This window comes from Vicia villosa, linkage group LG3 (assembly GCF_029867415.1).
Source record: "Vicia villosa cultivar HV-30 ecotype Madison, WI linkage group LG3, Vvil1.0, whole genome shotgun sequence".
NCBI classification, from domain to species: domain Eukaryota; kingdom Viridiplantae; phylum Streptophyta; class Magnoliopsida; order Fabales; family Fabaceae; genus Vicia; species Vicia villosa.
Window position 1 is genome coordinate 69,140,374 of NC_081182.1, and position 13,675 is coordinate 69,154,048.

Genomic DNA, 13,675 nt, shown 5'->3' on the forward strand with positions numbered 1-13,675 from the left:
GGCCTGGACTATAATTCTTTCATCACAAGGCCTGGAAAATATAAAAGTAAACATACCTGATTACTTGAGTCAATTTTAGACAAATCAGAGATTCAACATGTCAAAACAAAATCCAAAAAAAAAATTAATACAAATAAATAAAAAATATATCAAGAATAAACATGTAAACTGAGTTAATATAAAACTTAGAAACTTTAAAACTCAAAAATTTCATTTCAAAAACTCATGAACAGGGTCAACCATAAACACTGAGTTACAGAATCAACAACTCTTGAACAAATAGTTTAAAAAGAGAAAACTTTTTAATAGATATTAGCTATTTCAAGTATACATGAAACAAAAGATTGAAAAAAATGAGAAGAAGACAATAAGAGAGAAGAAAGTGAAATTACCTTTTGAAATAAAAATGATAAGCCGAAAAAGAAGATGAAGGAGACTTAGATGAGAAAGAAACACGGTGAGGATGAAAGATCTATGACATTTTTGAGTTTTTCAGCGGCGGCGATGACCTAGGGTTTGAGTTTGAGAAGATAGCGATGAATGGAAGAAATGAGAGAAATGGGTATGTGAGTGAAGTTAGGTCTGAGTGAGTGGTGAGAAACTGAGAGAGTGTTAGTAAGTAAATTGGTCAAAACGGCATCGTATGGAAAAAATAGGTGTTGGCTCGGTTCGGTTTCGGTTTTTTTTGGTTCAATTATGTTGGTCCGAACCGATCCAGAATTACCCACATTAAACTACTTAAGCCAACCGATGGAACCGCCCAACCGATCCAGCCCAATCCATTTCCTTTTTTTTTTGCGGTTTTGTCGGTTCCGGGTCGGGCCGGTTACGTTTGTCCAGCCCTAGTGTCCCGTGAAGCCGCAGTTGAACCACTCACACACTCAAACTTCAATTAACACTAGACGACAAATATAAAACAATCAATTTGGCACATGGTATTCAACAAACCGAACAACAAATAAGACATAAAAAGTTGATGATGCTTTATATTTCCTTCAAATAGGATAATGTATATATCTCAAGTTAGATAAAATCGCATCATGAGAAACTCTACCTCAACACGTTTATATTATCAAAATTTCAAATTCTCTATACCTTATGGCTTTTTTAGTACATGGATTGTGTATCAAATTATCAACATCAACAATTTAATCCTTATCATATTAAGTGGAATATGCTATATTCCTTTATAATTATAGAAAGTGAGTGAGTGGAATATGTATCAAATTCCATTATAATTATAATGTTCTATGTAAAATCAGTCCGATGCATATTACAGCTTAAGGAAGAATTTAAATAAATCTTAATATATAATTTTTAAATTTTTAAGATTTAAAATTATTTTTAATTGATTTTATTCTAATTTGATTCTATTAAATATCATGATTATATTTAATTCATTAATCTCAATTTTAATAGCTTTTCTTACTGTTTTTTAAATTGTTTACTTTTAATTATTTGAGTGTTTTCATCTGATTTATTCTCCTAATCTTCAAATCTTTTCTGGAGATGTTAAAATCACATACAATGTGTTTATTAAATACACTATGGAGTAGTGAATTTCAAATTCTTTACACCTTACAACTTATATAGTGGATTTTATGACAAGATTTGATCTCTAAGTTTATGATATTTTTAAGATAAGTTTATTGATCATGAGATTTTTAAACTCATCTTTTTATTTAATTTTAAAAATAAAATTAATATCTCACAAGAGGTCAAGTCGTCGCTGATGGATTAGGTCACTTCATCGCAAAGAAAGAAACAGAACATTGTTGCTGATGGATTAGGTCACACTGCCACTTTGGAAAGAAATAGAATGTCGCAGTTGATAGATTAAGTCGCGATTCAAAGAAGCTACGACTTTTCTCTTGGTTCCGTTGTATTGCCTTCATGTCGATTGCTTTGATTTGTCCTTGGAGTTTTCTTTATTTTGTTCTGCTAGAAAAGTCACAACTGATGCAAAAGACATCTCTACCTCAAGGTGTTTCTACCACAATGTCGAAGAAATCATTCGCTCAAGCCCTGAATAACTCCAACAATTTTTATATTTCAAATCTCTCTTAATCTTGTTAGAAGGACAATTCAATCTCCATCAAAACTTCCAAACAATAATATCTTAAGAGTGTGTTTGGATGAGGTAATTGAAAATTTTAAAGGAATTTAAAATTCAAAGGAATTTAAAATTCAAAGCAATTTAAATAATTCAATTGAAATCCATTCATTTTAAATTTATTTTGTTTGGATGAAGTATTAAGATAATTCATTGTTAGAATTTTGGGGTCATTTTTTATAAAATTTAAATTTTTTGGACCAAATAAAAAATTGAAAAGTATGGACCAATGTGCAATTTTTAAAAATTTGAATGACCAAATTGTAAAATTTAAAAATTATTAAGGACCAATTATAATTTTTTGAAATTATTTTTGGTCAAATTTGTAATTTTGAAAAATATGAGGACCAATTTGCAAAATTTGAAGAAATAATAGTAACAAATATATTCTATGAAGTATGAGAGAAATTTAAAATTCTTTGCTTTTTGGTGTCATTTCAAAATGATTAAATTTAACTTAGATAAAATATTACATAAATTTCCGTCATTTTAACAATTCTTCATTTTTGTATCCAAACAATAAATTTTGTGCAAATCATTTTAAATTCCCTCAAAACATTACATTATTTTATTAAGAGTGTGTTTGGATGAGGTAATTGGAAATTTTAAAGGAATTTAAAATTCAAAGCAATTTAAATTATTCAATTGATTCATTTTTAAATTATTTTGTTTGGATGAAGTATTAAGATAATTCATTGTTAGAATTTTGGGGTCATTTTTTATAAAATTTAAATTTTTTGGACCAAATAAAAAATTGAAAAGTATGGACCAATGTGCAATTTTTAAAAATTTGAATGACCAAATTGTAAAATTTAAAAATTATTAAGGACCAATTATAATTTTTTGAAATTATTTTTGGTCAAATTTGTAATTTTGAAAAATATGAGGACTAATTTGCAAAATTTGAAGAAATAATAGTAACAAATACATTCTATGAAGTATGAGAGAAATTTCAAATTCTTTGGTTTTTTGTATCATTTCAAAATGATTAAATTTAACTTAGATAAAATACTCCATAAATTTCCGTCATTTTAACAATTCTTCATTTTTGTATCCAAACAATAAATTTTGTGTAAATCATTTTAATTTCCCTCAAAACATTACATTACCTCATTAAAAGTAGGGACTAATTTGCAATTTTAAAAAATTTGAAGGACCAATTTGTAAAATTTAAAAATTATTAAGGATCAATTTGCAATTTTTTGAAAATTTTTGGGATCAATTTTGTAATTTTGAAAAATATGAGGACTAATTTGTAAAATTTAAAAAAATAATAGTAACAAATATATTCTATAGAGTATGAGAGGAATTTCAAATTCTTTGATTTTTGGTGTCATTAAATTTAACTTAGATAAAATACTCCATAAATTTCAATCATTTTAAGGCAAAATACCCTATTTGGTCCCTTAAGTTTACCCTCTGGTTCACTTTGGTCCCTCAATTAATTTTCGTGCCAATTTGGTCCTTTAAGTTTCTAAATGTAATCACGTTTGTCCTTCCGTTACTGAAACGTTAGCCAAAGGTCAGAAAAAGCGTCCAGATGGCAAAATGTGTGATGACGTGATTCCAGATGGCATAAAAATGGTTACGTGTACACATAATGATATTATAGTCCTTCAATCAACCCTCATTCAGTAGTAGCAAAACGAAGAAGGAGAAGTGGACTGCGAACAAGAGAAGCTGAATACGAAGAAGGAGAAGGAGCGATTGCAACGAAGAGGAAGCACATACGATTGAAGACGAAGGCACTATACCAGGTAAGTATTTTCTGCACTATATTAGGTATTGTTATAATTTAGGGTTTAACTAGATTTAGGGTTTTGTTTATTTAGGGGTTTCTGTAGATTTAGGGTTGAAATATTGTTAATGAACTGTGTTAGGTGAGCATGGACGAAATTCTGGAACTGAAAATTTACCATGGTGGTCATTTCGTTAACTCTGATTTTAGTGTGTACGAGGGAGGTGTGGTTGATAATTTGAAAGTAGATGCTGATAAGTGGAGTTATTTTGAGTTAGTGGGTGTTTTGAAAGACTTAGGTTATAGGGACTTTGAGAAAATGTATTACAAGGATCCACAATTAGGTATGAATTTGCTAGTTGATGACACAGGTGCTTTAGAAATTGCAGACCTTTACAGGGTGCACCAAAGTGTTGACATTTACATTGAACACACACTGTCTCAACCTGATTTTTATGATGGACCAGTGGATGATGTTGTTGTTGAGCCTGTAGATGAGGTTGAAAAGTTTCTTAATCAGTTACATGATGAAATAGCTGATAAATTGGATCAGATGAATGCTGACAATGTTGGTGTGGAAGAAGGGGAAGTAGGGTTGAATGGTGATAATGTTGTAGAAGAAGAGGAAGTTGGGTTGAATGGTGATAATGTTGTAGAAGAAGGAGAAGTTGGTTTGAATGGTAAAAATGTTGCTGTTGAAGAAGGAGTTGCAGTTGGTTTGAATGGTGGAAATGTTGCTGTTGAAGAAGGAGTTGCAGTTGGTTTGAATGGTGGAAATGTTGCTGTTGAAGAAGGAGTTGCAGTTGGTTTGAATGGTGGAAATGTTGCTGTTGAAGAAGGAGTTGCAGTTGGTTTGAATGGTGGAAATGTTGCTGTTGAAGAAGGAGTTGCTAATATAACTGGAGGAAATATTGATGGTCAGTCAAACAACATGGGTGAGGTTCATGATGAAAGTGATGATGATAGTGAGGATGAGAACTTTCAGTATGATAGTGCCCTTGAGGTATCATTTGAGGATGAATCTGATGATTATGATGACATAGATGAGGATGAACTTGCTGATCTCATTTCACATGAAAGTGATGGAAAGTCTAGTGGGAAAAAGAAGCACATGAAAGATACAGGAGAGTGTAAAGGGAGTGATAATGACAGTGATGATCTTCAAAGTGGCTGTGATAGTGATGACAGTAGTGGAATTAATAGGAAGAAGTACCCACTTTACAAAGAAAAGAAAGATATGTCCAACTACAAATGGGAGCTTGGTATGTATTTCACTTCCAAGAGTGACATTAAGGATGCAGTGATATCATATGCTGTGCAGAATGGTAGAGATCTGAAGTTCTTAAAGAATGACAAGAAAAGAGTAAGGGTAAGATGTAAGGATGGCTGTCAATGGGAGCTCTACTGTAGCAAGTTACCAGATGAGGATTCTTGGCAAGTAAGAAAGATAATTGATGAACATAATTGTAGTAGGGAGTACAATGTGAAGTTGCTATCTACAAAGTGGTTGAGTAAGAGAATTCAGAACTCATTGAAAAACAATCCTAGGTTGAAGGTTAAGGATATAAAAGAGAAGGCTTTGAGAAAGTAGAATGTGGGGATAAACAAGACCAAGGCTGATGATTACATTCCTGACTACTATAGGGTTTCTGCTTACAAGGCAGTATACAAGCATGTCCTCTATCCGGTGAATGGGTCTAATTTGTGGGTTAGGACTCCATATCCTGATGTTCAGCCACCTAAATATAGGAAGATGCCTGGTAGACCAAAGAAGAGAAGAAATCTTGAGCAAGGAGAGATTGATGGGAGTGACAAAAAGATGAGAAGGACAGGTTTTATTATTAAGTGTTCTAGGTGCAAGAAGGTTGGCCATAACAAGTTAACTTGCAAGGTGACACCACCAGCTCAGCCAAGTCAAGCAACAGTTATTGATGCATCTCAGCCAAGTCAAGCAACAGTTACAAATACAAGTCAGCCAAGTCAAGCAACAGTTACTAATACAAGTCAGCCAACTAGTACCCAGGTGCCTGTAACTCAGTCCTCAGCATCTACACAGGCTTACATGAGTGCAACACAATCTTCTAGAGGAAAGCAAGTGAAAGGACAATGTTCAAGAGGAAATGTAGGTAACAACCAGTCTTCAAAAGTGGATGGGAAGTTACAAAAGCTTGGTGTACGAAGGCCATTTGTAGCCCCAGGACCAACAACAAGATTATCTGCAGCAAAGAATGTGATTGGACCTACAACTAGAAGGACTACCCCAACAAAGAGGCTCCCATCAAAGAAATTTACTTAGTCTTACAATTAGTATTAATGTAATTTGAATTCTGTTTGAACAATTAGGGTAATGGTTAATGTATTTTGAAGTCATTTTGAACAATTATGGTTGTTGTTTAGGTTCTGTTTGTAGGCATGTTGGAGAAGTCTATTATCAACATGTTTATGTCATGTTTGTATTTTGAAGACAATTTGAACAATCATGTTTGTTATCAACATGTTTATGGTTAATGTATTTTGAAGACAATTTGAACAATTATGTTTGTTATCAACAATTATGTTTGTTGTTTTGGTTCTGTTTGTATGCATTTGGGAAATATCATGAAATGTGTTAATGTCATGTTTGTTTTGGTCTGTCAAATGCATTATACACCAAATATGCCAATACTAAAACTCATTTCATTTCACAATTGTGTTACAATTACACATTCAAACTACACATTCAAAAACCAGAAACATCCTAATTGCCAATACTAAAACATCCTATAAAACCAAAAACATAACATTACACAACATATAAACTTCCACTTTTGAAACTTCTTCAATTGGCCTTGAATTTCAGTCACCCTATTCCCTAAATCCTCATTTCTGCACTTCAGTTTTTCAAATTCCTTGGATAAGATTTCAAACTTATGTATCAAATCTTCACATTTGTCTTCCACCACTTCCTCATTGAACCACTTGAAAAAACCGCAACCTCTTTGCTCAGACCCCTGTAAATAACAAATTTGTATCAACAACACAACCTCTTCACATTGCTTTAACATACCAAACCAAAAATTAGGGCTTACCTTGTAATTGATACATCCCCAAAATTTCTTTCCGAAATTCTTGTCAGTGTTTGCCCTACGAATCACAGCAGCATCACCACAGTAACAAATTGGCATAGCACGAGCCTTACTAAGAACGCAAGACTCGTTGCTTTCTGATTTTGTCTCTTTGAAGAACTCAGAACAATGTTTTTCCTTCATGGTTGGTGATTATCAGAATGGAGATGGGAGAAAAGTGATGAACACGAAGGAGAAGGAGAATAGAACAAGAAGTGCAGAGATGGGGAGAAGGAGAACGTGAAATTGAATTGGGGGAGAAGGAGAACGTGAAATTGAATTGGGGAGAAGGAAAACCTAATATACTATGACACATCACCTGCCAGCTAGACTAAACAAACGGACGTTATAGCCAACTTGACGGACAGGACTGACGTGATTACATTTAGAAACTTAAAGGACCAAATTGGCACGAAAATTAATTGAGGGACCAAAGTGAACCAGAGGGTAAACTTAAGGGACCAAACAGGGTATTTTGCCATCATTTTAATAATTCTTCATTTTTATATCCAAACAATAAATTTTGTGCAAATCATTTTAAATTCCCTCAAAATATTACATTACTTCATGAAAATACTTCATCCAAACACAGTCTAAGGGATTGGAGGATTGAGAAAAACTTATATGGAAAGTTGATTTTGAAAAAAAAATAGAATGCACTGAATGCCAATGAGTTGCAAGACAATCTAAAGTCATTTTCTAAATCAATTTTGAAGTATAAATTGATTTCAATTGGAAAAGGATTATTTGAATACATGTTCTCATTGTCAGAGGATTTACAATCAATTTGAGCTGCTCGTACTTGGAATATTAAAATTAGGGCTCTTCGACTATCACGGTGGATACCACATTTCTATCCAAGTTTTTAAAAATTGTGAAATGCCTAAATATGGATTCATATTACTAATCTTTCTTAGGAATATTGACGCCCTTACACTTTTTTTTTGTTGAATTTGTTAGTTTTATTGGATTGCCAATCTCTATTGATGATGCAACTATAAATAGAAATTTTGGCTATTTCGCTAGAATACTTATAGATGTATATTTATAAAAAATGTTACACGAGTGTGTCTTATTTGAGGGGAAATGTTATGCCTTCCATGTAGGTATATATATATATATATATATATATATATATATATATATATATATATATATATATATATATATATATATATATATATATATATGATAGTCTTATCGAGTTTTGCAATCACTACCATAGCATATAACATCATATCTCACAGTGTAATAAGCTGAAGGTTGAAAAAAAGATGGAGTTCAAAAAATTAGAAAAATATATAAAAGTTGTTAAAAACAAAATCCTATATATGTTGCCAAGAATATAGTGGTGAATAACAAAGAATCCCACGTGGACATTATTTTGAATGAAGTTAATGTCTTTGAGAATGCTAAAACCAACTCTAAAGATGCTAATGAGGTTATTCAAATGAATTTTAATGGAAATATGGCTCAAAATCAGATGGTTCCAATTCAACATTTTAATGATCATCACAATGACATAGAAAATATCACAAATGAGTATACTCAAAATTTCTAGGATTTCGAGTTTGTAGATGCAACACAGGAAGATGCGCAATAATTGGTTATAGTTCCAAATTTTCTTACCGTGGTCCTTCGAGATATGAAATTTTGAACTAATATGGTTGAAAATGAAGCGACGATTGATTTGGAGGGTGCAAATCTAGTTGTTCATGACCATCAATATCCTCTCTCTTTGTATTTTTTTTTTTTTACTTTTTTGTTTTGTTTTATTTGTCTTGAATTTTTTATTTCTCTTCCTCTTTTTGTAACTTTTCTTTTTTATATATTGTGAAAAATAGAAATAAGAAATTTTGTAAATGTGCTTGAGTGAGTAAAGCACTCAACAATCGTAATATTTATACACTATATAATTCATTACATATCACCTTTACAAGGAGAAATAAATAATAGTTAAACTCCCTAAATGCACGAATCTAAATATACATGAACCCGAGACTTAAATGCTCATTTTAATAGGAAACATACAATGTATTTTTTTATATATATTTTCAACATTCCCCCTCAAGCCGGTGAATAATTATTTTTCATTCCCAGCTTGCATACAATTCGTTCAAAATTTGAGCCACTCAATCCTTTAGTGAGAATATCCGCAATTTGCCCTTGTGAGGACACATATGAGGTGTAAATCAGCTCACTATCAAGCTTCTCCTTAATGAAGTGTCTATCAACCTCAATATGCTTAGTTTGATTATGTTGAACTAAATTATATGTTATACTAATAGTTTACTTATCATAACAGTAGAGCTTCATGGGTCCTTTCCATTTGATTTTTAAATTTTCTAAAATAATTTTGGGCCAAAGTAATTCACAAATTCCTTATGCCATGGCTCAAAATTCAGCTCCAGCAATAGAACATGCTACTACATTTTTCTTCTTACTTCTCAATGTCACAAGATTTCCTACAAGAAAGGAACAGTACCATATAGTGGATCTTCTATCAACAACTGAACTTGCATAGTCTGCATTAGTATAGGCCTCAAGGGTTGTATTTCCATTTATTTTGAACAAAATTCCTCTTCCTAGAGTTCCCTTGAGATACTGTAGGATTCTATGAATTGCTTGTAAATGGATTTCTTTAAGATAGTGCATGAACTAACTAACCATACTTACATCAAATGCAACATCGGGTCTAGTGTGAGACAAATAAATTAATCTCTCAACTAGCCATTGATACATTTCTTTATCTACTGCAACATCTTCTTATGTATTACCCAATTTAAGATTTGGATCCATAGGAACGCTTACAGGTTTACACGCTATTTTTCATGTCTCTTCAAGTAAATCTGTAATGTATTTTTGTTGAGATATAAAAATGCCTTTTCGGAAATGTGCCAAGTCGATTCCTAAGAAGTAATTTAATTTTCCAAGAGTTTTTATTACAAACTCCTTAGCCAAACAATGAATCAAGATTTGTTGCTCCTTCCAATCATCTCCTGTCATTATAATGTCATCCACATATACTAACATAATTGTTACTCCCCCTTGTGGTGAGTGTTTGATGAATAAGGTGTGATTCCCTTGACTTTGCTTGTAGCCCAACGATGTCATAACCTAAGTGAATCTTCCAAACCATGCTCGAGGTGATTGTTTTAGTCCATATAACGCCTTTTTCAACCTGCAAACTAAATTGTCAGGCACCTGTTTTTCATACTCCAGTGGTACCTGCATATAAATCTCCTCCTCAAGTTCCCCATGTAAGAAGACATTCTTCACATCAACCATAATTGGCAGCAAGTGACAAAATTACTCTCACTGTATCCATCTTCGTAACCGGAGTAAATGTCTTTGAATAGTCAATTCCATAGGTTTGTATAAACCCTTTGGCAACCAGCCTGGATTTATATCTTTTGATTGATCCACCAGCCTTATATTTTATTGTGTACACCCATTTGTATCGAATTGACCTCTTTCCTTCTAGTAAAGTTACTAACTCCCAAGTTCCATTCTTTTTCAATGCGTCCATCTCGATATTCATGGCTTGCTTCCATTTTTCATCAGACAGTGCCTCAGAAACATTAGTAGGTATGAAAGAAGCATTTAGGCTTGTAAGGAAGGCTATATGGATAGGTGCTAATTTTTTTTAAAGAAAGATAGTTTGAAAGGGGATTTAAAAGCTGCTTGGTGCATTTTCTGGTACCTTTTCTAATAGCAATTGGAAGGTCTAGTCATCATCTATTATTTAGGTCATCATTTTATCTTGTAATTCAGAAAATTAATTACCTCATTTAAAGGAGTCGAGTCAGACTCTTAAACTTGTGTCGATTCAGGAATGACCTTTGACTTCCTCATGTAAACCAGATTCTTTCCATATCTTACATCCACTCTAGGTCTAAGTTCAGCTACTAGTGTATTTGATTGTATAGTGTTATATTTGTACATAACCTTGCCTAGGGAAATATCTTCGGGACCGCCCTAGGAAAGGACGACGACACGGGGTCGACCAAAGAGAGGCATTACCTTGCCCCCAAATGAGGAAAAATTCAATAGGACATGTCTTGGATACTAGGAAAGTCAATATACTTATTGTTCCATGTTTCCTTTAGAACTATGAGTTAAACAGTCCACTTTTTGATTGAGTGGGCAGTGAACTTTTCCGAGAAAATCCTAAGAACCAGGAATCCATATATATACCCCTCCCTCAAAGGGATAAAAAATGCTCATTCAGTTAAGTAAAAATCACTTATTACCATCCAATACACCACTATAACCGTCCGCATGCAACCTAGCAGCGCTAGCCACCATTAGGACCACTCACCTCACGTGAGTTGGCTCCCTCAATAATCTAAAAAATCACCATAAAAAGGTCTACTCGCCGCCATGGTCTAACCCTCACCAATTTCGTGTAATATACCTACTAAGACCTTTGAGTCTCCCTGCCCTTGTAAGGGGACACATACACACACACACATGTACCTTGTTTGGACAATACAAATTAATTTGAATGAACTCCTAGTTCTCCAGTCTCAAATAGGTCTGGTACAAGTGTGTTTAACTCAAGACCAGAAAGATTGGGTCTATTTGACTCAAAACTAGAAGAATTAGGTGGATTTGACTCGAGACCGGAGATATTGAATGTATATGAGTCATGTCCAAAATGACCAGATGTATATGACTTAATACTATATAGATTGAGTGTATTTAACTCAAGACTAGAAAGATAGAGACTTTCAAGTTTATCTTCCTTAAAATTATCCCCCTAAAGATAATGTTAAGTGAAGTACGATTCCTCCTCGTGAAAGGTAACATCCCACGACACAAAAAACTTTTTAGATGGATAATGGAAACACTTATATCCCTTTTAAGTAGAGGAATACTTGTCAAAAACACATCTTAGGGCTCTAGGGTCGAGTTTTTTCTATCTTGACTATGTACATCGACAAATGAGACACACCCAAAGATTCTAGGTTTAAAATTACTACTTACTGACAAATTTGGATAGAAGAAAGAAAGAACATCCATAGAACTATTAAACCCTAATTCTCTAGAGGGTAATCGATTAATAAGATATGTGTTAGTGAGAATGACCTCCCCCCATAAATATTTTGGAACATTTTGATGAAACAACAGTGCTCAAATTTGGTCTAATAGATGCCCATTTTTTCTTTCTACGATTCCATTTTGTTGTGGTGTTTTAACACAAGAAGACTCATGGACAATTCCCTCTTTTTGACAGAAAGAAGTAAGAACACAATTGAATTAATCTTTTCCATTATCAGACCTAAGCCTTTTGATGTTTACTCCAAATTGATTTTAATCATGTAGAAAAACTTTGGGAAAACAGTACTGGCGTTAGACTTGTTTTGGAGTAAAAACTCCCAAGTAACTCGAGTACAATCATCTATAAAAGTAACAAACCACCTAGCACTTGTTACATTTATATTGGTAGAGGGATCCCAAACATCTGAATGAATAAGATAGAAGAGGGAAAATCTTCTTTTGTATTTTAATACAAAAGGTAAACACTTATGTTTAAAAAACTCACAATGACTACTTTGAATATCTAACTTATTGAATAAAGATGGAAATAAAACTTTAATGACTCCAAGAGAAGGGTGACCAAATCAACAATGAAAAAGAAAGATTTTTTTCTTTCTTTTTAGAGAGTACTAACTCTAACATAAATGAGTAGGACAAGTGGAATTTTGTACATTGATCTGGTTCTTCAAAATAGTAAAGGCCATTCCTTTCTCTAGCACGTCCAATCGTCTTTCCCGACTCCTTATCCTGAAATAAATAACAATCATAATGAAAAGTCACACTACAAGATAAATTATTTGTAAGTTTTTGTATTGAGGCAAGGTTCTTGGATAGTCTTGGAACATGGAGAATCCTTTTTAAGGTTATATAATGATTTATTTGGATTTCTCCAATGCTAACTACAATTACAAGAGTACCATCTGCAGTAGAAATTTTTTATTACTAGGACAACGGAAATATGTGGAGAATTGTTTCGAAGAGGGTGTCATGTGGTCCGTGGCTCTTGAATCTAATATCCAAAATAAGTAGAAAGGTGTTTCTAAGACATGAAATCCAAATAAGAGTGGAAGCTTACTAGAATACGCCACACTGCAATTACCTGATGACTTTTCCATACTATTGGTCATAAAGGAAACAAAACCAACCATAAAATATTTATGTATAAGATATCAAAGAAAAACAAGATTCGATAAAGAAATCAGCCCAGAAAATGTAGGGACAACGTCTGGTACGGTGAAGACGGTTGCTCATAAAATGTGCAGAGTTATACCGGTAGTGCAGAAAACTGTACGAGCGACTTTTGGAAAGTATACAAACAACGGTTGGACAAACATCTACTGGAAGAAGTACAAAATTATGCAAATGGCGAACAAAAAGAACAAACAATGTTTAATTGGAAAAACTTGACATCATTGCCTAGTCAAAATTTAAGGATTATTATGACATCATAAACATGTCCATTCAAAATTTTAAATAATGATTAGAAGAAATAAAGTTCCATAGAGTAGGAGCTTTGATGCCATGTGAAAAATAAAAATATATATTTTTTAATGTATTTAAATGAGTAAAACATAAAGCTATGATATTTATTCACACTGTATAATTAATTACATATTATATTTAAAAATAAATAAATAATTATCCAACATCCTAAATACATGAATTTAAATATTCATG

The 13,675-nt window shown here is 32.7% G+C and overlaps 1 protein-coding gene across 1 annotated transcript; it reads right to left on the minus strand.

Annotated features, from left to right (window-relative positions):
- Positions 1-6,557: 6,557 nt before the first annotated feature.
- LOC131658269 (uncharacterized) lies at positions 6,558-7,099 on the minus strand. Its single transcript, XM_058927581.1, has 3 exons — positions 6,920-7,099; positions 6,695-6,841; positions 6,558-6,611 (listed from the first exon to the last, which is right to left on the minus strand). The coding sequence occupies exons 1-3, from the start codon at positions 7,097-7,099 to the stop codon at positions 6,558-6,560; spliced, it is 381 nt and encodes a 126-aa protein (XP_058783564.1).
- Positions 7,100-13,675: the final 6,576 nt, after the last annotated feature.